Source organism: Hippopotamus amphibius, chromosome 5 (genome assembly GCF_030028045.1).
Source record: "Hippopotamus amphibius kiboko isolate mHipAmp2 chromosome 5, mHipAmp2.hap2, whole genome shotgun sequence".
Taxonomy (NCBI): Eukaryota; Metazoa; Chordata; class Mammalia; order Artiodactyla; family Hippopotamidae; genus Hippopotamus; species Hippopotamus amphibius.
The window spans coordinates 136,611,516-136,637,572 of record NC_080190.1 but is presented as its reverse complement, the minus strand read 5'-3'; the positions used below and the strand labels follow the sequence as shown (position 1 = coordinate 136,637,572).

At 41.2% G+C, this 26,057-nt stretch overlaps 1 protein-coding gene across 3 annotated transcripts; it reads right to left on the bottom strand.

The window, feature by feature from the left end:
* OSR2 (odd-skipped related transciption factor 2) lies at positions 1-24,231 on the bottom strand. Of its 3 annotated transcripts, XM_057735822.1 has the most exons (6): positions 23,851-24,212; positions 19,054-19,832; positions 17,877-17,976; positions 11,741-11,782; positions 6,884-6,961; positions 1-83 (listed from the first exon to the last, which is right to left on the bottom strand). In XM_057735822.1, exons 2-6 carry the CDS (start codon positions 19,707-19,709, stop codon positions 63-65), a joined length of 897 nt encoding a protein of 298 aa, XP_057591805.1. In that variant the 5' UTR covers positions 19,710-19,832; positions 23,851-24,212; the 3' UTR covers positions 1-62. The 3 variants fall into 3 exon arrangements, with proteins under 3 accessions (XP_057591805.1, XP_057591806.1, XP_057591804.1); XM_057735823.1 differs by lacking the exons at positions 1-83; positions 6,884-6,961; positions 11,741-11,782 and adding an exon at positions 16,547-17,043 and having other exon boundaries at positions 23,851-24,231; XM_057735821.1 differs by lacking the exons at positions 1-83; positions 6,884-6,961; positions 11,741-11,782 and adding an exon at positions 16,547-17,125.
* Between the last annotated feature and the right edge of the window lie 1,826 nt (positions 24,232-26,057).

Here is a 26,057-nt window from a genome sequence, read left to right as displayed (position 1 = left end):
ATACAGGGATGCTCACTTTCTTCAGAGAGGATCATGTCCCTCTCTGGGAGTATGGCCTTTCACTATGGCCTCAACAGTAGAGCCTTATTAAAACACAACAAAATAAGCCCAACATTCATAATTCCTAGAAAAGATGAGGCTTCTTATACAAATTCTTCTCAATCTTTCATAACCCTTCTACTCAAATGTCACTCTGAAAAGTAGGTTTGGATAAAGCCAGAAACTGACTATAGTTCAAGTACAACAATAAGACCTATAGCAAAAGGGACCTGCCAGATTGAAAGTAAGAAAAAGGTTTTGTCAGTGTAATTGAGAAAGAATCATAAATTTATGTTTTCAAAATTAAAAGATATAAGTAGATATAGAGATGAATAAATTATTGGTTAGTGTTCACTCATGTGTTTTTAATCCTATAATATGATTAGGTATTTCAAAGTATTGAGACTTTTGATCATGGCTTTAGTACAATTCATAATGTCAGTTCTTTTATTTGTTTCTTCACACTTGTTTCAAGGAATGTAGAGACGTTTTTTACCCTAGGGCTCCGGTCTTTTTACCTCTCAGGTAGGGATTCTGTGCAGATTTTTTGAAGGCTTAGCACAGCTTCAATAAATAAGAGACTCTAAGTTGTGGCCCAATTTGCCCATTCTAAAAGCCATCTCCATTAACTATTTTTATGGTAATAGTTAACCTGTGAAACATAGAAAAGCTGAAATGTATTTCATTGACCCACAACATCCAATTTTCATTGGAAATTATCCTCTTTAGGTTAAAATTTTTAATGGCATCCGTCACGATGGCAATAGGTCTCCCCCAAACAAAAAAAGAGGCGAGTTGTTGCCAGGGCAGTATGGGAAATGCTGGGTTCTACTTTGTTAATCAGATCTCTTTATTACTAGGCTTCTTAGAGACATTAACTGTTAATGTGCATTGTGACGTTTCATGTGTATCTGACTACAAAATTCTGTTTGTCTCAGAGAGTCTTAAAGAGACTTTTGCATCATGGGTTATGCTTTAAAGGAAACTTATTTGCCATAACTATCTGTTCATTACTGAAATAGCGTACTTCCATTGGAGAAAGTCATTTGAACGCTCCCTTTTCATTGAAATCACATTTACCTCCTCCAGGGAGTACCCATTATCCCCTCCCTTCCTCTCTGACTAGGGAACCTTCTACATATTGCCATAGACACCAACATATACTTGGATCATAATGTTTATTTTTCACTCATGTTTTTCTTTGTTTGTCTCTCATACTAGATTAATACAGTGTCTGACACTTGAGGATGCTCAAATATTTGTTGAATGGCTATCAAATGAATGAAAAGTATGGAATAAATTCAATCAGAGGAATTTCTTGGTTGCAGATATGTCTCAGGGATTTTCATAGGACCTCAGGTTGTATAAAAATAAAAAAGATGCCCCCATTGACACACCCACTAGGCAAACACCTATTCCATATTCTTTTGTCCAGGCAAACTTAATCATTACCAAGAGCTCCCGTGAGTGGAACCATAGCTGTATAATTCCATTGGATTGTTTCCATAAGGTTTTAGCTCAAGAGAGAAAACATGACTAGGGAAAAGGAATCCTTAATTACATCTTAAAAATATGATCAAAAGCAACATTTAAGAAAAGTGTTTCCAGGGAAGAGCTGAGGATGACACCCGGTTTATAATAATTCATTTTCCCAAACCTCAGAGCATGTGATCAAAGCTGATATACATTATCTCAGGCTTGGTACCAGAGTGACTCATTTTTTCTTACTTTTTTTTGAAGTTATTATTTGGATGAATTAATAGATGAGGAAGAGCCAAACCTGGGCCAGCCAGGTGTAGACTCTAAAAGTCCTGCTGCCTTTGTAATAATTTCTTTTTTTTTTTCTTTTTCTTTCCTTTTTTTAGTGAAGAAGCTGTGGCCTTTGGCAGCTTGAGATACTATCACACAATTCAGGCCCTTTTAAATCAGGATAGGAATATAGCAAGTTAGAACTTGCAGGAGGAGGACAATGGAATCTCCTCATTAAATGTGTAGAAGGTTGCAAACAGATTCGTTATTAGGCAAATCAGTGTGATACAAGTACTCATGACGACCTGTGTGCTCAACAGGGATCATTCAGTTAATCTGGGCCAAGGATTCAGAGGATTCATATCCAGTAAGACTTCAGCTCTAACCAGTTAATCCTCCTTCCTACCATACCACCAGAGAAGGAAACAAAACAATGAAGCTTCTAATTCCCTCTCCCTCCTCCCATAAGGTGTGCTAACATTGATTCATTGGTAATTGTTGACAGATCTCCCAGAAAGACTGAAAATTTGCTAAATTCACTGACACATTTGGATGAGAGAGATGAAAACGTCTTAGCCTAAATCTAAGTAAAGAAAGAATAAGCAGTGTATTTTTCTGAGGACCTGGTGGTGTGGTGACACCATTCCCTAACAATTCTAAACATTTTACAAAGCACAACTCAAACATCTCACCTGTTTATATAAGAGGAATTCGCCTCCCTCTCCCCCTCCACCAGGTTTACAGCTTAGGGAAAGGAGAGGACAGGATTGAGGCCAATCATTGGAAGGTGCGTGGAGAAGAATTTTGAACTGAGCATAAGACTTTCCTAACATTCGGCATTATCTGACAATGGAATCTACTACTTCGTAAAACAGTGAGTGCTCTTTCCATTAGTAATACTATAAGAGGGATGGACAAAGACATGGCTAAAGTTCCTTCCAATCCAAAGACATTTCTATTCTTGAAGCATAATGAAGACCACCACTTTGGACATAGGCTAGCTGTCCTGACTAGCAAATCAGGGCCCATTGGCTTTTGTCCTTAACTTCTTTAATAAGTAATGTTTCCTTCTTCATTGGTGCTGAGAACTGGAGACGCAGATGGAGTTGAAATAAACAAAATACCTTCTGAGCAACTAAAACATCTTGAACTGCATGCTCACTGTTGCATATTTTTAAGAAAATTTAAAAGTTGCTCTCTCTTTTCAAAAGGAGGAACCATTTGGAACAAATACTCTTTGTTCACCAGAACTATGAGATCTCCATAATGAGAAGAAAGCTGACTGGGAATCATCATATTACTCTATAAAACCAATTTTCAACTGATATTTACTAACAGTCTTCTAAGAAAGGCCTGAAAGATGAATTCTTAATTTGATGTTTTCCAACCCCATTACTATAACAGCACATATTATTTCTTTTTTTAAGATTTATTTACTATTTTATTTATTTAATTAGTTAATTATTTTTGGCTGCGTTGGGTCTTTGTTGCTGTGTGTGGGCTTTCTCTAGTTGTGGTGATTGGGGGCTAGCCTTCGTTGCGGAGTGCAGGATTCTCACTGCAGTAGCTTCTCTTGTTACAGAGCAGGGGCTCTAGGTGCTCGGGCTTTAGTAGTTGTGGCACGTGGGCTCAATAGTTGTGGCACATGGGCTTAGTTGCTCCACCGCATGTGGGATCTTCCCAGACCAGGGCTCAAACCCATGTCCCCTGCATTAGCAGGCAGATTCTTAACCACTGCACCATCAGGGAAGTCCCAGCATATATTATTTCTAATATCGAAGTTTTTTTTATAACTTTAAATTGGCTTTTGACTATCTTAGGCATAGGGTAAATTCTTCTAGTCTTTAAACCCTATGCTAATATATATGATTTGAGTCTATCAATTGTACTTTAACTTTTTTTGTTTTTTAACACTTATTGGACACATTATATGCCAACCATTGTGCTAGAAATTTTCACATAGCTTGCATTTGGATAAATAGTTCTAGGACAGTGAGTTAGCAGAGGAGTTTACATTATTTATAGGAAGCCTTCAGAGAATTTGTAAAGCTAAACAGTGCATGTAATAGTAATTACAATAATGATAAATATCTAGGATGATAAATATCTAGGCATTACAGTTTATATCTTTCAAAACACTTTAGTGTACACTCCTTTACTTTATTGGATTTTTTTCCTCTGCTTTACTGTTTTTGGGGTTTTTTGTTGTTTTTTTTAATAAATTTATTTAGTTATTTTATTGGCTGTATTGGGTCTTTTTTGCTGTGCATGGGCTTTCTTTCTTTTAGTTGCAGTGCATGGGGGCCACTCTTCGTTGTGGTGCACAGGCTCCTCATTGCAGTGGCCTCTCCTGTTGCGGAGCACAGGCTCTAGGCGCGTGGGCCTCAGCAGTTGCAGTACATGGGCTCAATAATTGTGGTGCACGGCCTCTAAAGCACAGGCTCAATAGTTGTGGCACGTGGGCCTAGTTGCTCCGCAGCATGTGGGATCTTCCTGGAGCAGGGATCGAACCCCTGTCCCCTGCATTGGCAGGCGGATTCTTAACCACTGCGCCACCTAGGAAGCCTGGGTTTTTTTAAATAATAGCTTTATTTGTTATATCTATATGAATTATAGATATAATTCATATACTATAACCTTTACTGATTCTTAACCTTACTTAAAGAAATAAACTCGATGCCAAAGAACAGAAAAAGCCTTAACTGTAAAACAAATAAACAACTCTTCAAGAGTCCATGTTTCACTAATATTTAAATTCAAGTATGTTTTAAAGAGATTAAAAAGAAAAAATATTTTGAGGCAAAGTTAGAAGGACAAAGTTTGGGGAGAGAATAAAGACATCTGAAAAATAATATGAGGAAAGAAAGGATGATGGTATAAAGTATACATATCAAGGGAGTGTTGGGGGGAGGGGAGTGTGAAGTCAGGAAACTAAGTTTGGTTTGGTGAACATCAAGAGGGCTGATCAGGGGTTTTGAGAGAGGATGGGAAAGATTAAGAGACTAGCCAAGTTAATTTGGAAATAAGCCAGCTTCACATATAATAAGCTAAGAACTATCTGAGAGGATTGGTAATTCAAGAAGGTGGCCAGAGAATGCTTGCTGCACAAGGAGCAAAGATAAATCAAAATAGACTGATGTCTGAAGTTTAACTCAAGGGATAAAAATAACTTGTATATATATTTTTGCAATATATATAAAATAAATAAATAAAAATATATACAAACAAATAACTTGTATATATTGTTTTGAGTCCAGTCTAAAGTGGATGATTCACTAGAAAAACCACACTGAAAAAAATGTTGTTAGTTTAACGTATACTAAATAATCTATTCTAAAAGCCAAATGTAATTATAGGATCCAGTTAAAACAATGCTTTTTAATTTTAAAAATCACATGCAGAGAAGAAATAATGCATTGTATTTGAACTTAAAATATTAGCTCTTAAATTTTACCAACTGTTCCAAATATAAATGTAGCTAGAATTAATATAATGATGATCAGATTATTTTGTATTCATTTTAAATGTTACAAACTTAAAAATACCCAGTGGACTTTTCATATCAGAATTTATTATACTTAGTGTTCTTTGTGAAATGAAATTGCTGTTTTTACTCAAAGTGGATTTCAGGCACAATATAAATTAATTCATGCTACTTTAATTAGAGTATAATTAATTAATTAACCAAACAAATCTTATTATCATTACTAAATATAATGGAAACATTTCAAGCTCCTTTAAGTTTTTTTATCACTTTGTACTACCAATACAACATATTTTCACTTTTCAACCAATTATCTTTTTATGTTATTTATTCCAAATAATCAATCAGGTTACTTTTGTTAAACCTGTCTGAATCAGAGTGTATATGCAGGTTAATTTAGTCATAATTGACCTTTCAAAAATTACCAAAATTCTGGTCATTTGTTAATTTACAAATTAGTTTACCTTTTTAGCATTTTAAAAGTTATTTACATTTATGTACTCTTAGTAAAAACAGAAATTAAAAACTTTGCTCATTCAGATACTTTGAGAACTTTAAGATACCTAAATATGTAAGAAAACAAACCAACATTTTAAAATATTTTTTGAATCACAGATGTCTCTGAACATCTGATGAAAGCTATAGCTTCCTCTTTCCAAAAAAAAAATACGTGTGTATATGCACATGAAATTTTGCTTAAATTTCACAGTTTATGGACTCTCTGAGGTCTACCTTATGGACCCACTAGAAGTCCTTGAACTCTGGGTTAAGAACTCTTCAATAAACCCACACTGCTTTGGCAAGGTGGAAAACTTACCGTTAGAAAGTATGATTGTTTAAGCTCTCATTCTTTAGGGGCATGTATCTGAAAGGAGTGATTTAAAAAAAAAAAAATCTCCCTAAAAAACTTTGGCTCAGTTATCCTCCTGTTTAGCCTTAAAATGAGGACCAATTTCCTTTGGGTCAAACCCCAAACTCTTAGTATCTTGACTTTCTAAATGCTTGACAACTATAGACACTTTAATGAAATCCAAATGGGTGAAATTCAACACTTCATTCTGATGTTCTTTACAGATGTTCTTAATAAGGACATTGAAGAAGTCCTTAGAAGCCTAGCTTCACACATCAGCCAAGGAAAGAAAGAATTCATTGGAAAATTAAGATAATAAGTAATGCTGGAATGTTCCTGTACCAGTCAATATTGAGCATTTACAGTAGAAACCTGTAATTAGCTTTGCAGGGAAGTGTGTAGTGGCAGGGGTAACGTCTGCTGATAGACTCCTGGGAAGCAATAGTGTTAGACCATACTACCTTCTAATGTTGACTACTTAAATCCTGCTCAGAATAATTTTCCCCATAAAGACTTCACTTCTATAAGTGACCTTTAAAAAAAAAAAAGAATACAAGAAGAAAAAGCTGAAACAATTACCTTTGGCTATCAATTTTAAAACAATTTTTAATAATAGATTTGAAAGTAATTAATGTAAACTATATAATTGCTGGACTTTTATAAGTAAAATGGATATCTTAACACCACATAGGTAGATTAGGTCACCATAATCATTCTGTTCTTCCACCCCCTTTACTTGCTAACAGTAGACAAGAGCTCACCTGAAATCTGTTTTCAAAGCTCTGAATAGAAGAGTTGCAGTCTGGGGAATTATTTTCCTGAACATTCTTTGAGACCATCTGAAGAGAAGGATTTGCACACTTAGATGGACACAAAAACCTACATGAAACATTTTTATCAATAAACTTGCAACTTTGAAGGTGAAAAAATCCTCAATTTGTCTGATAAAATATTAGTGTTATGGGCCCTCTTCTTACAACTTCCAAGAATAGTGTTGGCTTTATAAGAATGTGTGGAAGTAAAAGCACGTCAACCTGAAAAGAAAGAGCAGAAAGAAAGGTACCCAAGGATTTTGCACTAGATTAGTCAGAGTTCTGAATTCTGAATTCTGATCCAGAACCTGTCACTCTTATTTCCCACAGAGCCTTAGGCAATTTATGTCACTCTACTACGATTCCCCATTCACCTCTTTCTTCACCCATGAAATGAAGATAATGCTGATCTACCTAATAAGAAAGTTGTGTAAATTTAATGTCATGTTCAAAATATTTCAATAATTTTAAAGCTTATTTAGCTAAGTTTTTGCATTTGATAAATTTGTGCCTTTTGCCTTATGTCTTCAATTGAAGGTGGCTGAAAAACAAGTGAGACATTGTCAATGAGTTTGTGACTAACACCCACAATAATTAGAATAAGTTAGTGCGGTGACGAGGGGAAAACAGAAGTATATGGGAAGGCATAGAGGGAAGGCAAGGTTCTAGAACAGGCTTGCACCATGGGAAAAACACTTAACTTTTCATTGCCTCAAATTCCTCATCCTCAAATGACATAAAATCCTCTGTGTGGTCCTTAATAATACCTGTTTTTGTATATTTACATATGTATTTTTTTATTTGGCCTCTTTCCAGTAGAATGTAAGCTTTAAGGATATAGAGAATTTGTCTTTCCACTATATCAGTGTATTTCTAGTTTCACAGAGTACCTGCTCATTAAACCAATATTAGATGGTTCCTAAAGTCCCCTTCAGCTCAAAAATCTGATTATGGGACTTCTCTGATGGTCCAGTGGGTAGGACTCCAAGCTCCCAATACAGGGGGCCTGGTTTCAATCCCTGGTCTGGGAACTAGATCTTACATGCATGCCACAACTAAGAGTTCTTATGCCTCAACTAAGAAGCCCACATGCCACAACTAAGACCTGGTGCAGCCAAAATAAATAAATATTTTTAAAAAATGTTTATTGTGAAAATTTCCAAGCATACATAAAAGTGTAGAAACTAATATAATAAACACGCCTACATGCATCACTCAATTTTGTTGTCTTGATTTCTATATTTGCTTCATATATTTTTAAAGAAATAAATATCATAAATACAAACGGAGTCCCCCCTCAACATGCACCAGTTCCCAATTTCTTTCCTCTTTCTCCCCAGAGGTAACTACCATCCAGAATTTGATGTTTATCATTTCCAAGAATGTTTTATACTTTTACAATATTTATATAAACTACATATGGTTTCTTTAAACTTTATATGCTTGTTATTCTGCAACTTGGTTTTTTTTCACACATTATGTGCTTGAGATTAATCCATGCCGATTCCTGTAATGCTAATCCATTTTAGCTACTATTCCATTATGTGAATATTTATGATTTATTTAATCCATTTTCCTGTTAGTGGACATTTATATTCTTTTGAATTTTTCCTATTATAAACAATATTTCAAACAATATTCTCACCCATGTGTCTTTCTACAGATATGCTTGAGTTTCTGTAGTGGAATTGCTTGGTTAAAGGGATATACATCTTCAAATTCTCTAGTGTAGGCTGTAATATCTGATTCACATGCCTATGTTTTTATGGAGATGGTTGGTCAAGTTATTTCCTTTTTTCTTTTTTTCCTTTTTTTCTTTTGACCTGGGCAGGAAATGAAGTGTTAAGTTGACAAGAGCATCATCTTTTTATTTCTAATCTTTTCTATCTGTAGCTAGACATAAATGGGGCAGAAACCTTAGAGAAGTCAAGAAGATTAACATAAAATAAGGAAATTCAGATGTATCTAAATCAGAACCACATAAAAACATGGCCATGTCCTGTCATCACATAATGATATTTACAACACAGCACTGTTAATATGTGATGTCACAAAAACACAGTGCCACATGGTAAATATTGCAGAGGCCTGTGAATAAGTCCCTCTGAAAGCTTATGACTATGACCCAGTTCACAAGTGAAGTAATTTTTAGGACGGAGAAGCACCGACTTTTCAGACCATAGCAAAATAATGGGAAAGGTTAAATTCTGACCCATAGTACCAATTGAACTACTGTTTTAACACTGTTCTTAAATAGGCAAAATATCTTAGTTTATATCTTAACGCTCCAAATTCTGAATCTTGTGCAATTCATTTTGCCTTGAATTTCAGATGATCTATTTGGAAAGGTAGGCTATAGGAAAAGTTTTTCATTCTGTCTCTACAGCTAAACAGCTACTATATTTAAATGGATATTTCTTCATTCAATAAATATTAAACTATAATAAAGAACATGAGAGCATTTGTATTATCTACTTAATGTAGTTTCTTTTTCAGAAATTAATTTTCTTGTTTAGATGAAAGATATAAGGCACAAAGAGTACAGTTTTACTGGGAAGTTTACCTTGGTAAAAAGACAGGAGCTATTACATTCTATCTTGTCAATGATCCATGGATAATGGGTCACCAGGGGATTTAAGAACTGTATCTTTCAGTTCTTGCCAGGGAGGTATATGAGTGTGCACTGATGTGAACCATAATATGACACACCTTGAAAAATCTTCAAAACCCTCAGGCACTCTCTCAGCCGCTGTCATTAAGATATGGGAATAAAGGTTGTCAGTTAAAGATGGTGTTTTATAAATAACTTCAGTAACAGAATGTTTTTTTGCTATTTCTCCATGTTAAATTCTAATAAAAGAATTAATCCTCAGGTTTAAAAATCCTTAGAATTGTTTTTTCATTACCTTAGAAGAATACCTGTTTGTGCTGATATTGAAACATAGATCTAGAATAGATTATTTTATTGTTAAATTAGGGGCCGGGAAGCAAGTTGCAAAATAATATTATAATGTGATCGTATTTGTGTGTGTATGGTTTTAAGTATGTGCTTACATTTGCTTATCCACAGCAAAATGTCTAGAAAGATATACCAAAATTATTAATAGTGGCTACCTTTGGGGAATGGAATTAAGAGGGTAATTAGTGAAAGAGGGAAAAATAAAAGACTTTTACTTTATACCCTTATATACTATTTGAATTTTTTTACAATAATCATGACTGTTTATCATCTGAAAAATAAGAAATACACTTATTTTTTTATTTAAAAAGTTACTTTCAATCAAGTCTTCTAAAGAGTCTCTAAAAGTTCAAGTGCTTTAGGAAAACAAATGATATAACATTTTGAAGTAGAGCTTAATTTGTAAACTCACATTTATTTTTACTGAAGTAATAAAATAATTTATGGGAGTGAAGTGAGATGATTTCTTGGTATTTTCTAGCTTTTGTGAAGTCACCAATACTTACCTAGCAATGCCTTTATGCTTATCTCAATGAAAACCATATATCCTACAAGCCAGAGAAGACCTTATTATGCAGAGCAAATTCTCAATTTATAGGTGAGAAACTGAGTCTCAGAGAGGTCCATCACAAAATGGCCTCCTACTCTGAAATGTTAGTGTAATGATAATATAAATAATCCAAAAAAAAAATTTCATTTAGCTCTGATCTTAAAACCAGCCTACACCCACACCTCAACATCTAAAACATTACTCATAGCAAGTTTGTTTTTTTTAATATTTATTTTATTTATTTGGCTGCACCATGTCTAGTTGTGACATGCGGGATCTTCGTTGCAGCATGCAGGATCTTTAATTGCAGCATGCGGGATCTAGTTCCCTGACCAGGGATGGAACCCAGGTCCCCTGCATTGGGAGCATGGAGTCCCCTATTCATAGCAAACTAATGTTTTTCATACAGAAGCCAAAGCAACAGGTCATTTGGTGACAATATTTCAATATGCCAGTTGAAAAAAGAATTATTTTTATTTCTCAGTGATTCTCTCATCTTAATCAATTATCACATTCTCTTTCTTCTCCTGCCTGTTTAAATTAGTGAGTGGATTAAGCAAACAAAGAAAGACAAAGAAGTAAAACATCAAAGCAAAAGATATCTATTAATGTAAAAAGGAAAAAAATCAAATTTAGGGACAGCAGGAATAGAAAAGAAAAGTAGATGGAGAGACCATGGAAGAGTAGTAAGAACCAAGGCAGAGAAAAAATTGACAACTTCAAGGACAGTGAGGGGAAAAAAAAGTGGGTTGAGATTTGTTTTATGTTTATTACAGTAGGCACATAGTAAATGGCTGATGGATATAATAAAAGGCATGATGATACCAAAGGCTAATGCAGAAGTTCTCAGTTTCTAATACACATAAGAACTACCTGAAGTGGGTGTTTGTTTAAAATACAGAGTTCTGATCCTTTATCACCAGGAATTCCAACTCAGCCACTGAATTACAGGGGACCCAGAAATAAGTACCCTGGATAATTCTAATGATTACACTTGGAGGAACACTGAGCTGGAATTATTGGTGCTCTTAAAAGGGAGAAAACAAAGAACCAGCATACAGAAACCTAGAGAAAGAGAAAAGATAGGAAAAGGAGGTTTAAATATAGATCAAGGAAGAAAGAAAAGGAAAGTAAAAGTAAATATGTAACTAAATTAAAGGAATGGTTTAGAAAAAGCATGAGGGTGGATGTGAAAAGTGACAAGTAAAGACTGGTCAGAAGCAATAAGCAAGATGAAAAATAAAAATATTGAGGAAATTAACGCTTTATCTTGGATTTTAAAAATAACATTTATTACCCCTTTCCTGTAGAGCAGTAACACATATTCATTGTGGAAGAGCTGAAAAATAAGAAAAGGAGAAAAAAAATGGACCCTTAATTTGTTACTTGTGAATAGCTCCTGTAAACATTTTGGTATATCTTCTGCTAGTCTTCGTTTTTGCTTAGCCTCTTGAAGGTTTTGTTTGGTTATATAGTTAACTCCACTATCCAAAAGTAGAGGCTTCTGAAAAACCTTTCATAAGAAATTGTGTAAAGCAAAGAAGCTATTACCTTAGCACACATCTTGCTAATGGATGCACAAAATAAATAGAGATAAAGCACAGATGCTCGGAGACACAGTTCAAAGCTATGGCCACTTGATGCTGAGATGCTGAGTATAGCTCCCAGAGAAGGACCTTTGGCGGTGCCACACTCCCTGCTCAGGATGTAGCACTGCCTTTATAACAGCTCCTGCAAAACAAATGCTGAATGCTATCTTCGCCTTTTTTTGTAAAAGCAAAAATCCTCTTTGGATTTCTTTTCAGTTAGCGAAAACAGGTACTAATGTTGGTCTTTTGTAAAAAGCGAAAGAAGTAAAGCGAACTTTCAAAAAGCAGGGCATACCTGTATATACCATAAATATCCTGCTTTTATAACATAAGCATCTCCCAACATAAGGTTATTAATGGAAACTTCATTTTTAACATCTGCTTAATATTCACAAGAGTCAGTTCTCCTTTCTTCCTTGCTAACAGAACTCAGGTTTTTCAGGCAGTCGAGAACTTAAGGGAACGCTGGCTCCATTTGGTGCATAGAAGGTGAATTTTATTTAGTCTAAGTCAATCACGGTGTAATTTTATTTCCCTTGTTAGTGATTGGCTGAGGAAGGAGCAAGTGACCTAATTCTGGCCAATAAGATATGAGGGCAGGTCTACAGGTTGGATTTATGCGAGAGATTCTTAGTTCTTCAAAAGTGGTAACAAGGAAGAGGTATGCCCCTTCTGTACTTATGGAATGTGTGTGAGAAGGAAACACTAGACCTAGTGGTTGGAGCTATTGCAGCCATCTTGTGGCCATGAAGGGAGCCAGCTACACGCTGAAGGTGGAAGAAGAGGGAATTAGGAAGAATCGGGCTCTGGATGATCTTATCACTCCAATTAATCACACATCCCTGGACCCCACCTGAGACATCTTGTTAGGTCAGAAAATAAGTCCCCTATTGTTTAAGCCACTTTAAGTCAGATTTTCTGTTTCTTGCAACAGAAAGCATCGAACAGATATAGCATAATGTCCTAACAATTTTCCTCTTGTAGGCTACTTGTGTTACAGTTTTTCACTATCGGTTTTTGCTTTGGATAGTTTCAAGGAAAAAAAAAGTTACATAGCTTAGATAGTAATGTAATTTGTGTTGGGGGGGAAAAACAAGCAGTAAAGAAAAGAAACAGGAATGAACTTGAAATATCTCAGGTCATCAAAGCTGAATCATTCTGAATCTCCACTCCCTTTACTGCTCATTGCTGTCAGCAGAGGTGGTTATCAGTGGCAGTTACATTTCAGAAGGAAAAATTGGGAAATACAGTCTCAACATAACACGCTATGAAGAGTGAACATAAATAATTCTCTGAAATAAAAAAGCTATTCCTGTTTGCAGTTATATGGTTTCATCAACCTTTTCTCTTTATTATAATGAAATTACTTTGGTAATAAGAAAGGCAGCCTGTTATGCCATGGTAATTCCCTTCACATGTTAAAATTTGCTATAGATTCTACACTGTGTTTAATCTAAATGCATTTAGTCTATCACATTGGCAATATTGAAGAACTGGTGTTTCCCAAGGGCCTTCCAGGGGTTGGCTGCTCCTCCAGAATTAAAACTGGGGCAAGGGTCCCTGTCTAAACATGATTTAAGTGAAGTTCAAATGTCTATGCTAATATCTGACAAGTGAACAGTAGAAGAAACCTCTAGTAACTGCCTCTGGTTTCATCACTAGTAATGGTTGGGCCCATTTATAATTTGAGATTTTAAATTTGTTTACTTTTAAAATATTTAGTTGTCTTAGAGTCAAATTTTGGAAAGGTTCCTCATGTAAGAGAGGATATGCCTGTGAAAAATAACAATTTTAATTACTACATTTATCAAGTGCTAGTAGTACAATGACCTACATTTCAATATTAGCATCCATAAATGCACCTAATACACATCCAGAATTTTATATTAACAATTGATTACAATGTAATTATAGAACTTATTTTTAAAATCCCACACGTACATTATAAAAAGAGACTAAAGTCACAACTAAATACTTGACTGTTCGTGAAGTTCTTCAACACTGTGGTTATGACTCGTGACATTTCCCATTCCTGGTCTCTGGCCAGGAGTATTGATTCATGAGTTGACTATGGCAGAGGGTGTAAGGAAAACAGAGGCTAATCTGAAACTCAAATAATGACTCTTTTTTAAGCCAAAAAAACCCCAAACCAGCAAATCAGTTTCATAAGCTACAGGATATCATTTCCCCCATGATGTCTCATAAGTTTGTCTCATGTGAGAATCATTTCCTGCCTACTTGGATGTGTATGAAGAAGGAGAAGGAGACGGAGAAGGGGAAGCATACAAACTCAGAATGTGGAGAGGAACCTGCTGCTCAGAAGTTCACCTGTCTTCATGAAGAATGTGGAAAGAGTCTACTCTGAGGCTGGATCCTTTCTGAATCTAGACAGACGCTGGATTTGAGTCCAGATGGAGGAGAGCCATTAATTTAAAGCCTATTATAGATTTTTAAATTATCTAAGTAGTCAAGGTTCCAAAATGTGCCACTAGATATAGAAAGGCAGATGGATCATGAAAATCATTGGAAACTAGCACAGGGCTTGGCACATGAAAAGCACATACTAAACATTTGCTAAAGAAATAACTGAATGAATAAATTATAAATAAATTTACGTGAACTTTTGATAGTGTGTATATGGGAAGGGAAACTGCTTTCTCTACCTTCTCTGCTTTTCCTCACTCACTTCTAATTTCTATTTTTTCAATAAAAATGAAGAGGAAGAGTATTCTGGTTACACCTATCTGTATTTCCCTGTGACACGGACTTCAAGGATATGCCTGAGCTTGAGATCGAGCAAGGGTCAATCTTTGATAATTCGACTGAACCCTGTGCTATGGAATTGTGCTGCTGGTAGTCAGTTGGGGTGGGTGGGGCAGCGAGACTGACTACATGGAAAAAGCCTGCCGGATTAGGGGAGCTCTAGGGACGGTCAATGTGTAACCCTGCCCTAAAGTATCCAAATCTTCTGTGCCAAGGTGGGCAGGATCTTGAGGGAGTAGGGGTAGGGAGGTCACCAAGTTAATTCTGTACAAACAAAAGAAAACAAACAACAGTTTCGTTCCTCTAAATACCACACACACTTGCACTCCCCACACTCCATCCCTGCCCCCTCTCCTCAGTGAAGCCTTCGGGCCCCTCCCATGCTGGGAAATGCATTTGTGGGAGCATTAGACACACAGGCTTAGTGAGTGGACATTTTGTTGGAGCGAAGTGATCTTTCATGAGAAGTAGAAGTGATTTCCAGCCAGCACCCCTGCAAACAGGGTAAACAGCGAGTCAGGAACACTTTTTGAAACCTCCTCCTAAATTGTATTGAATAAGGCACAGGTGAGAAATTTTGAGTCTAGTCCTCAAATCCCTACCTACTCTTCTGGAGGATTCTAAGGTACAAACATAGGGCATTTTGCCTATGAAGATGAAACATGCCATGCCCACACCAATATACAAATGAAAAAAAAACAAAAAACCTGAGGATACCTAATTCACCCTGTTGCTTAGTATTAAAGTTTGTAAGAATGGGACCACTGCGCTACCAGCTCCTCCAATGTTCCCTCTTTAAGTGTAATTATTCCCCTTGCGGACTCTGCAATAGTACTACTGTTTGTCTGCATCCAAAGCCTTCCACTCAAATCCCACATGGGGTTGTCATTATACTAGTGTCATATTCCACAGGAACCATTTGGGAAAGAACTGAAATGCCTCAGAAGGTGATTACATACTTGCCATGAGCTCTACACACATAATAACCTGTACTTCTGGCATTTTCCCAGGGACAAAAGGCCAACCAGTGATGGAAACCTTGCTAGTGACCTAACGCAGTTTGCTTTGCAGAGAAATCTGAACCTTCTAGGAGGAAAGATCTCCACCCTTGGGAAAAATACTTTGTGCAAACATAGCTCAGTAATGTCTCCTTTCTCTTCTTGTCCCCCATCTTCTGAAGGTTGTACTTGCCTGCATTCTTCTGTAGGAGGATTTTAGACTTTTCCCTCAAAGGTGGGGTAAAGTCTCTGTCTATAGAGCTAAATCATAGTGTTCAAAGTCTAATGGTAAGAGAAGTTGCCCATCATAAACTATGACAATAGGTCAAGGACTTCTAAAAGTGAAGTGGTGAGACACTCCCTTCTCTTCTTCTTCCTTATGCTTCTTCCCACTTTGTGTTTTCAAGTGGGTCAACCATTGGAGTTACTTGTTATTAACAATGATTAGTGTATTGCTTTTATCTGAAGGAATGATACACATGAATTAGAATAAACAAAAGGGGAGAAAAACCTCATGGGTATCAATTGTAATATCTTCGAAAACCAGAAAGACAGAGCAGTTGACCAATTCCAAAATATCAAAGTACAAAAAGGGAAGAGATGAAGTTTCAATAAGAGAAATGTGAAAAGTCTTACTTTAAAAACTTCAGGAGAAAGAATGCCCTTCAATACCAACCATCTCAGAGACATGCCACTCTTCCAGAATCCAGAGGAAAAACAGAAGTCAAATAGCAAGACACTTTTGCAGGAGTGTTGAAACAAACAAGAAAACATTTTATTTTGAAAATACAGTCTTTAAAGATAAATTTGGCTTCCATTTTCCATACCTAGGTGCATCCAACAAGATACAAAAACAGACAAAACAACAAAACAGAGACCCACGACATTATGTACAGAGCTCTAAAATGAGCTGTGAATATCTACAAGAAACTAGCATATGCTCTTTGTGAAAGGATGTACTTGTGTGGCATTCTACAGTTCTCAGTTCTCGGGAAGAAGAGTAAACCCCCTAGAGCTGCAGGTGTGGCTGCAGCCGGGGAAGAGCTGGGGTCAGTGAAGGGTTGGGGGTGGGCGCCCCGGGTGGGAGGCCTGAAGAGGTGTCTGGGGAGGGGAGCGGCGGCGGCGGCCCAGGACAGATCCGGGGCTTCTCTAGAAGTCCTGCCGCGGGGTGTGAGTCAGGCTGTGCCGCCGCAGATCACAGTTTCGCCTGAACACTTTGCCGCACTGCTCGCAGCTGTAGGGCTTGATGTCTGTATGGGTGAGAAGGTGAGTTTTCAGATTACTTCTCTGATTAAAGGTTCTTCCACATGTGGGACATTTGTGTGGAGATTCCTGTTCAGATGTGAAGCAAGCAAAGGATTAATCCTTCACACCACCACGGCACCCTTCTCAATAGTTTGTCTTATCGGTATCACAAGCGTTAACAGAACACGCGCACAACAACAAAGAGGGGACTTGCAGGAACAAATCTGTGCTCCTAATCCTCCAATCACGAAAACACACGCAAGGCACACACAGGGACCCGATTACACTGATAACTGCCTGTGGCCACTGGCGGTGGGCTTTGTGATTTCTAGCTCTTTACATTTCATCACCATGTCATAGGCAGGAAAAGGGGGAAGGAAAAACTCTAATCCTCTCTTAAGGAACGACATTCTCCCGGGTAATAAGGCTCCTCTTTGGTGGAAAATTAAACTATTCCTCAATGTTCTGAAAACTACAAATTATGAGGCCCCTGGGAGAGAGAGCGTATGGGATTTCACCATGCCTCCATTATCAAAATTACCTTTATTTCCTCCCAAACACGAAAGCTTTAAATGCAGGGCACATCAGGTGAAAAAAATAATAATTCTAAAATTAGGATTTAGAATGAGAGTGGCCTGTTCTTTAAGAAAAACACATAAATGTTTTACGTTAAATAAAATTAATTTTATGCATAAAAAGATCAAGTGCTGCTTTCTCCACCTAGAAAACTGATCTAAATAGAAGCCTTTTACGACAAAAACCCTGCCATTGAATACCTTTTGTAGAGCAAGAATTAAACAGAACCAGTCACTGTTTGTAAACAAGAAAACAAACTTACCTGCATATGTAAAGTTTTGTGAACAGCTAGAGTTCTAGACTGACAAAATCCTTTCCCACACTCCTGACATTTGAAGGGTTTTTCTTTGGAATGGATATACCTGAAAATCAATATAAGGTTTCATTCAAATGGCTTTACCACCACGGTGGGGAGTTTCTTTTGGCAATTACTTTAAACAAAGTCGTGAGGAAAAAAAAATAAGATCTCCATTATTTATGTTTTTACATGCCCCCACCCCCACCCCGCCGTGCGATTCTGTTTATGGTTAACCTCAACTAACAGACTCTTCAAAGCATTCACCGGACGCTGGCTTTATCTACACTTGATCGCCCTCTCTGGTGTATTTTGGAGCTCAAAATCGTGCCGAGTGAGCTCTTCTTGGCCGCTACGCTTTTTTCTGGGATTTAAATTGGTCAAATCAGGATGTTCGGCGAGGCCGAAGTTAGGTGGATTGATTTTAGCGAAGCCCTAAAAAGCCGCGGAGGATCGGTGCAGAAGTCCTACCTTGGAGTAACAACCGGCAAGTAAAGTCCAGGAAGAAGATACCCTCACCCCCACTCCTGGGAAGTTTTTACCAGATGACAACACTTACATTATAGTATTTCTTCAATTGCCTTTGATTAATGCAGAGTTGAAGGTGTGGAGGGAATGTAGGGAGCTGTTTCTAAATTCAGTGATCTCAAGACCCCCACAAATAAGTTTAAAAGAAAGGTCACTGTGGCAGGCCCTGGGGTGCACCTGGGGGTGAGTCAGGAAAGAGAGGGAACCCATTGGAGGTGGCTAAGTAGATTTCCAGAAATGGTCCTATGGCAGGCAGGACCTGCCTGCACCCATTACAGAAAGGTCTTCAATGTTCCTTGGCTCTATCTGCCCCACCCCTAAGGTCTACCTGGTGGAAACTGGAAAACCAATCCCAGGACCAAGAGGAACCCAGCAGATTTTAACTACCCAAGGATGCGGTGGCCCTCCTGCATCCCAAACAAGAATAGGCAGCAGGAACTGCTGAGGAAAAAGAAAAATGCTGGGGGTTGGTTGTAGCTGGCTGGGGGGGGGGCGGCTTTTGAGGGTATATTCTAGGTCAGAGGGTATTTTAGTGACACTTGGAATGTCTATCAGGACTCGGTATCCTGGATAAATTGTACTTCCCTCCCCAGGCCAACCTCTTTCCCCACATTACCTGTGATCCCGCAAATGATCTTGCCTCCGGAAAGCCTTGTGGCAGATGTCACACGTGTATGGCCTCTCATCTGTGTGGGTCCTCTCATGGATGAGCAAGTTGTAGGACTTGGTAAAGTGTCTGCCGCAAAACTTGCAGATAAACTCCTTTTTCGTTTTGGAGGGCAACCTCCCTCGGGAGGGCTTTCTGTCCGGAGTCAATTTACTGAGGCCCGAGATGGGGCTACCCAGCCCCGGGCTCAGCTTGGTCAGGTCGCCTATCTTAGGGGGATCCTCTTGCGTAGCGGCCACGGCCAAGTTGGCAAAGTCAAAACGGGGCCGATCCTTGTGCAGGGCTGGGAGGACGTGGGCAATGGCTCCCTGCTTGGGGTGGAAGAGGTGGGTGGTAAAGGGCAGAGCCGGGAAGGGGAAGCGCGCATCCACGAGGCCCTGCGCCGCCGCCATCTCCGTGATGGTGGAGCGGGTGATCTCGTGCACGTTGGGGTACCCCAGTGTCCAGTGGTTCATGTGCATGGTCTGCACGGCGCTGAGACCGTACAGGCCCTGCAGGTGGTCCACCGCGGCGGGGAAGGTGTTCACGGCCTGCAGGAAGGAGTAATTGGTGAGCTGCAGCGATGGGTGGAGCGGGATGGGCGCCGGCAGGGCCTTGCTCCCCATTTTCCGGGGTGCTGGGGGGCGGAGGTAGCCACCCCTTTTTTCCAGGACTCAGAGGCGGGTGCGCGTGGGGCTCCGGCAAAAACCCAGAAGGACAACGGCACGCAGAGAAAACCCTAAAAATGGCTGGGGGAGAGAGGGAAAATCGTGACTATTATCCAAGCCTGCTTGGTCTGTCCCTTCGCGCCGCGTGAGTTACCACACTTTCCTTCCAAGTCCCCATCCCCACTCATTCTAGGGCCTCCAAAAGGAGTGGTGAGGGAACCTCGGAGCGCCTGCCGGGCGAGTCGACACCAACGTCGAGCTCGGCCCCCGGGGCCAGGGTGTCAGGAAGGGCAAAAGTGGTCCCCGGCGAGCGGGTCGCCCGTGGGAAGATCGGATTTCAGGCACGGATTGATTCAAGGAGCCCAAGACCCGGGCCGGGGAGAAAGAAAGGTGGGCAGGGGCTCCAGCAGAGGCGGCACCCAGTCCAGCCCACCCACCCCTACCCGGTCGGGAGAAGCTTGGTCATCCGTGACGCCCCGCTGTGCCAACACCCTCAGGCCTGGGCTGAGCCTCAGTTGCCGCCGTGCCTCCGAGCTCCCCGGGGAACGATCGCTTGTGGGTCGGACCCGGGCTCGAGGGCCCGGCTAAGCCGGGCGGCTCCACGCGCTGTGCCCCGAGCCCGCTGCCCTGCCGGGCGGCCGCAGTTCCTGCACTTACCCGGACCGCGCCGGGAGTGCTGGACCGCAGCCGGGGGCGCTTTGCGCTCCTTGGGCTGCAGGGCCCTCGGAGGGGCCCGCCTCGCCTGGCGCTGACCTCAGAGGTTTTCTTTTTCCTTCCTCTGCCTCAGTCCCATTTATCAGCGGTGACGGGCCACAGGAAAGAAAAGTGACACCTCGGGGACCAGTGAGGCCTGGACTCGCCCCCTCCTCCTTCCCAGGGGCCGTTCCCCCCCCCCCCCCAAGATCCCTTCCAGATGGTTCAGGCTCAGTAGGGGGTTGCGGGGGTGGAGAAGGTCCCTGAGGCCGGAGCCCCTTCTCCCAGACCGACCGCCAAGCTCTGGGGAGGTCTGAGCGCTTCTCGACCTGGCATCGGGAGAGGCTCCTACACCGGGGAGGCCCCAGGCAAAGAGAAGAGAGGAGAGGAGAGTTGGTTCCCTGGGGAGGCAAAGGGAAGGAACAGCAGGGGAGCCACAGCAGACCGGGTATGGTGCGGCTCTGCCTGCCTGGAGGAAGCTTGTTTATCAGGCTGGAGTTAAGCGCGACGTTGCTCCTGCCACCGGGAAGCCGGCCCAGGTCTGCGGCCTGGGCCTACGTAGGGCGCACGCACTTGCCTCTCCCTGCACCCTCAAGGCCAACGCGGAGGCCTGCTTTCAAACCCAGTTTCCCGCGGCACCTCACCTGCTTTCAGGGTAGACCCACCTTCTCCCACTGCCAGCCCCTTTGTAGCAGAGAGTTCTGCCAGCTCGGCGGCCTGGGCCTTGCCGCTGAAGGTGGCTCCCCAGGTACCCCACTCACAGCTAAGCGCTTTCCCTGGAGAGCGGCAGGCAGGCCTATCAGAGCCATCAACCTTTATGTCTGGCTTCTAAACCCAGCAGGAAGATGGGAGAGTTTGTCCAGATTTCCTTGCGCACCAGCCCTTTCTGCTCCCGAAATGTTCTTCTCTAGCGTGTTGTGAAGTGCTGCCTATCTGAGGGCAGGCTTAGGGGGCTGCGCTCAAGACAGAGCGCGGCGGCCAAGCAGAATCTGGCTGCCTCCGCGAGGCCCACACCTTCCCTCCCTCCTCCCCTGTTTGGAAGGGCTCTGGAGACAGGGATTTATTAATGAACCGCTTCTGCCTGGTGGTATGTGGTCTGGGAGTTGAGGCCGGGAGTTAATGAGAGGTGTGTAACAGTCAGAGGGTCTCAGTCAGACCGTTCAACCGAAACTGTAAACCTCCATTAGTAATAAACTTTCCCACCACAAATCACAATTCATTTCTGTTCAGTGGCAACCCTCAAGCCCTCTCCTAGAGATGTAGGGGAAAAAAAGATTCTACTAACACCCCTGGTAATCTATCTGATTGCTTCCTCTTCTATTAAAAATAAGTTACACCTTTATTTCCTTCTTTTTGCATAAGGAGGATTTTCTAGAGATTCAAAATATTTTTCCCCTAGTATTAAAAAGTGGCCTCCCCACATAGAGAGGAAACCGAAATTATTATTTGGGTGTATTCCCAGACTGGATTTCTTAGAAATAAATACAGGAGGCAAAGTGCAGTTCCCACCACATTCTCTGTGTATGTACATGCATGTGTGGGGGATATGTTGTAAATTGAAGGAACAGCATGACCTGTGATTTGACTCCAAATGCACAAAGTGAACACTGCCATAAAGGTTATATGTTAATTCTGCCAGCAGAAACGTGAGTGCCATCTTCCTTCCCTTTTCACCAAATGGTTTATAACACAAAATTAACCCTTCTATTACAATTCAGCTTCATGGTGGCGTAAAAGTGCTATTTCATAGTATGCATTTGTTTTACTTCGCACGACAAATAGTTTCTTCATAGAAGAAGAGCAAATCCTTCACAAACAGAACAACCCTAAATATCCATTAAACTTTTTTGCCATAAATAATTAGGGAGTTTAGATTTCCACTCTCCTGCTGAGTAGCTGGAAATATATGTCAAAAGATATAAGTCAATGCAGAGATCTAAAGTACTTTCGTTTTGTCTAGAGCTGAGCATGTAGTTCTCACACTCAGTTTCAGGCAATAACAGCCATCATCTGCTGTCACTTCACCATCCGTTTTCAGACCATCGGTTACTTTTTGCAAGGAAAGTAACTTAAACCAACGAAAAGACATAAATATTTCGGTGGAACTGAGACTAGTTTTCTTTCATCAGTCTTCTTCACAGGAATTTCCAGACATGTACCGAAGTTTTGTAAAATTTAGTTCACTGGCTGTCAACAAGTGAGAGGTGTACATACTAATTTCAGTTCAGTGAAGCTTTCAAAACATTGGGGAAAATAGTGGTAATTTGATAAGGAGTTTTGCTCTTTGGTAATGTGTTATTACATTAAATTATCTAAAAATAATATACAGTAGGGGTCATCTGCTAAGACCTGTGGGTTGGTGTCTGAGAGAAATGACTGATGGATCCACAAGCTCGCTGAATTTCAGCCCAAGCCACAACAGAATTTTACATTAATCAGAGAGCTATACTCCACGTAGATCTAAGGAGATCATAAAAAAATAAATAAAAATAAAAATGGCCAGACTGGATCAGGTGAACAGAGAGAAACGGCCGCGAAGTTCCTGCCCCTTCGCTGCGCCTCTGCCTTCCCAAGGAGTTAATTAAATTAAGATGCCTTCCGCATAATCTGGGTTCTGTTTCTCTCTGCTCCCTCGCTCCCCCTGTATGAGTAATTTTCTTGTTCTGCTTAGGACTGCAGTTTGTTTAGCAGAGAAAGTAGCTGTCTGCGCCGTTTCGCTCCGGGAAAACTCCAGCCTCTTTTGTTCCCTGCTAACAGGTAAGGAGACAGAGCCAGCGTACCCTCCACAAACACCTTTTTTCTCCCTCCTCATCCTACAAACGCAACTCCTTTCTCTGTTGCTATTTCTCGAGAATCCGAGCGTTTAAACCCCAGGGGGATTTGCCTTCTGCCCCCTCCATCAGGACTGGGGGGTGGGAGGAAAGTCAAAAGGCCAGCACAAGGTTGAAGAATCATCTAGGACTGAACTATTTCTCTCCTCTTGAAACGCGCTGGCTCGGCAGGCACTGTGTGTCCCGGCCCGTCTGCGCTGCCGCGGCTGCCCCTGGGACGGGTGGACCAGGAATACTATGGCAGGGTGAGAAAAAAAATGGGATTGTGGGGTTTTCCCTCAATGTACGTAGATCAGCTTTTAGAAGAAGCTTTGCTGAGTGCTTAGATTAAATGTCGCAAAACAAAACTAAAATCAGTACGTGAAAGCATGTGTCGTTGCGTGTTAGCTGGGAGTGGCGTGCCTGGGATCCGATAAAGTGAAAATTACAATGCCCCGGGAGTGCATCCATTTGATTTCTTTCCACCATTTCTGAACTTGTGGCACGCCGGACCGAGAATCTGAGCGTCCCCCTGCACCCTCTGCAGCCTGCCTTCCTTAGAGTGGCTGCAGCCCCTTCCCAGAGCGGACACTCACCTCCCCCAGAAACTTCCGCCTGGGCAGAGCCCCTCAGACCTGGTCCAGGCAGTGAGGCGCACAGCTTGGAAAGGTCATTGGGTCCACGCCGGACAAACTTCTTTTTGCGAGCGGAGTCCCGGGAGCCGCGGACATGATCTGGAGGACGACGACAGCCAAAACGAGAGCGGATCCTCGCCTTCGTCCGAGTCTGTGTACGTAGAACGTGTAAAGACCCGGGGTAGTTGGAGCCCGCGCTCAGCGCTCGCCCGAAACCTCGCGCCTCCGCGAGCCTCTCGCCGCCGACTCAGGGTAAGGTCGGAGCCTGCAGCCTCGCAGGGCCATCACCCTCCAGGAGCGAGCGCGCCGAGCTCTGTCCCCGCCCGCGTCCCTCCCCAGGCTGCTCGCGGCCCGCAGACTCGCGCTTTAGTAGCGGCCCCGCCTCCCCTTCGGGCGGGCGTCCTGCCGCGGCGCTGGGCCCCTGGCGCCCAGGCTCCGCCTCCTAGCCCGGAGCCCGCTAATGGTCCACTCTGTTTACTTGTGTTTGGATAGCAACTGAGTCTTAAAGGCACAGGTTTGCTCGAGGTTTCCCTGTTACAGAGGCAGAGCCAAGGTGACTCAGATCAAAACTCACACACAAACGCCCCCCCCTTCCTTCTCAGTGCCACTTTTCCTTAGAGTGTTAGAAACGGAACAACTGGCTTTCTGCTTCCCGGAGACCCCGCGGAGAAACTCAAAGGGCATTTTGTAGTTTTACTTGGCGCTCTTGCTGCGTTCATTTCCACATCTTAACACGCTTAACATAACTATCTTCTTCGTAGATAAAATCAATTACGTTTAGGTTGTATTCTCCAGCATATATCACCCTACATCCACTTTTAAATACAATTTTGTACATACTTTTGGTCAATTATAACTGTATCTGTAGTCTGCTTTCGCCTGCTGTTTTCAAAACGAAGTTTGTTTATAGAAGTGACAATTGACTAATTTCGTAATTACTGCAAAGACTTATGTGGAATATCCCAGGAGAAATTTCTTCCAAAATTTAAGCTTTAATCAGCCAATGTACATTTCATAAGCAATTAACCAACTTGGTTAAAGAGATGGGCGTCTGCAACCCACTGGCAAACAATAAAGAATCCATCTGGAATGGGTGAAGAGCAATCATTTAAAATATGCAGGAAAATACTATTCTAGCTTCTCAAACGTGTACGTCTTCACTGCCAGCAAAACAAAAAACAAAAAACCAAAAAAACAAAAACCAGAGTTCATTGTTCAGTCGCCAGGAAATTTAATCGAATTTGAAGTGCAGCGATACACTTTTCAGGTTCTTCGAAAGGTTTGGTCCTGTGTGAGTGTGATTGCTGACACACTTCAGCTACTCTGGAAGTAGGGTGACCGAGTGACATAAAGGGGATGACATACTCATTTTAAACAGCCTCTTTCCAGATGAGATCTGCCTGAGCAACACTGAGCAAAACGCCCTTCGTCCCAGACGAGTTCACCAGAGGCGATTTACGTTAGCCCTCTGCAAGTCCGCGCTTTAAAGGGCGCAGATCTTCAAGCCAAGGGGCTGTACAATTCAAAGGTGTTCTGCCAAAATGTGGTTTTGGATGTGCCGCCCCAAAGGACAACTAAAATAATCTCAATCATGCGGGGAAGTGGACGAATATAAGCAGAAGACTAAACTGTCAAAAGGTCAAACAGTGATTGGGGAGCCAGGCAAACGCGACGGGATATTATTCTATTAGCATAAAACCCCTTCCATTTTATTTATGCAGAGGAGGGTAGAATTTTTCGTTCCTTTGGTAAAACATAATTCAGAGATAGCAGGTTTTTTCCCCTCTTTTTTTCCCTTTCTTTCCAATTTCAAATTTGCAAAGGTTGAAAAGTGAGCTTGGAATGAAGACCCGAGTGTTTAATATCCTTCAGCCTTTAACTGCTTCAAAGTAGATTTGACAAGCAGCGTGGAAGTAGCGGAATGCCTGAGTTCAGGACTTTTTAAGAAACGTTTTCCCTAGTGGATTCTATAGGGGTGCTTTCATTTTAGCGCTCAGTCCTGAGCCCCAGCTACGGGGATGCCTGCGGTCCCCTCTCTCTAACCGCCTCATTCCTTCCGCAGCTTTTCTCAATTTGGAAGATTTGGAGGGAACTTTCTCTTCTTTCAGACCCCCAGGACACACCTCGCGGGGTGGTGACCTGAAGAGTGTTCCTACGCCTCATTTTTC

Coding starts and splice junctions, on each gene's coding strand:
- OSR2 (XM_057735821.1), bottom strand. CDS start 19,709: ATGGGGAGCAAGGCCCTGCCGGCGCCCATCCCGCTCCACCCATCGCTG. Junction 17,977..19,053: donor GATCATTTGCGGGATCACAG/GTAATGTGGGGA, acceptor ATTGATTTTCAG/GTATATCCATTCCAAAGAAA. Junction 17,126..17,876: donor ACAAAACTTTACATATGCAG/GTAAGTTTGTTT, acceptor ACATCTGAACAG/GAATCTCCACACAAATGTCC.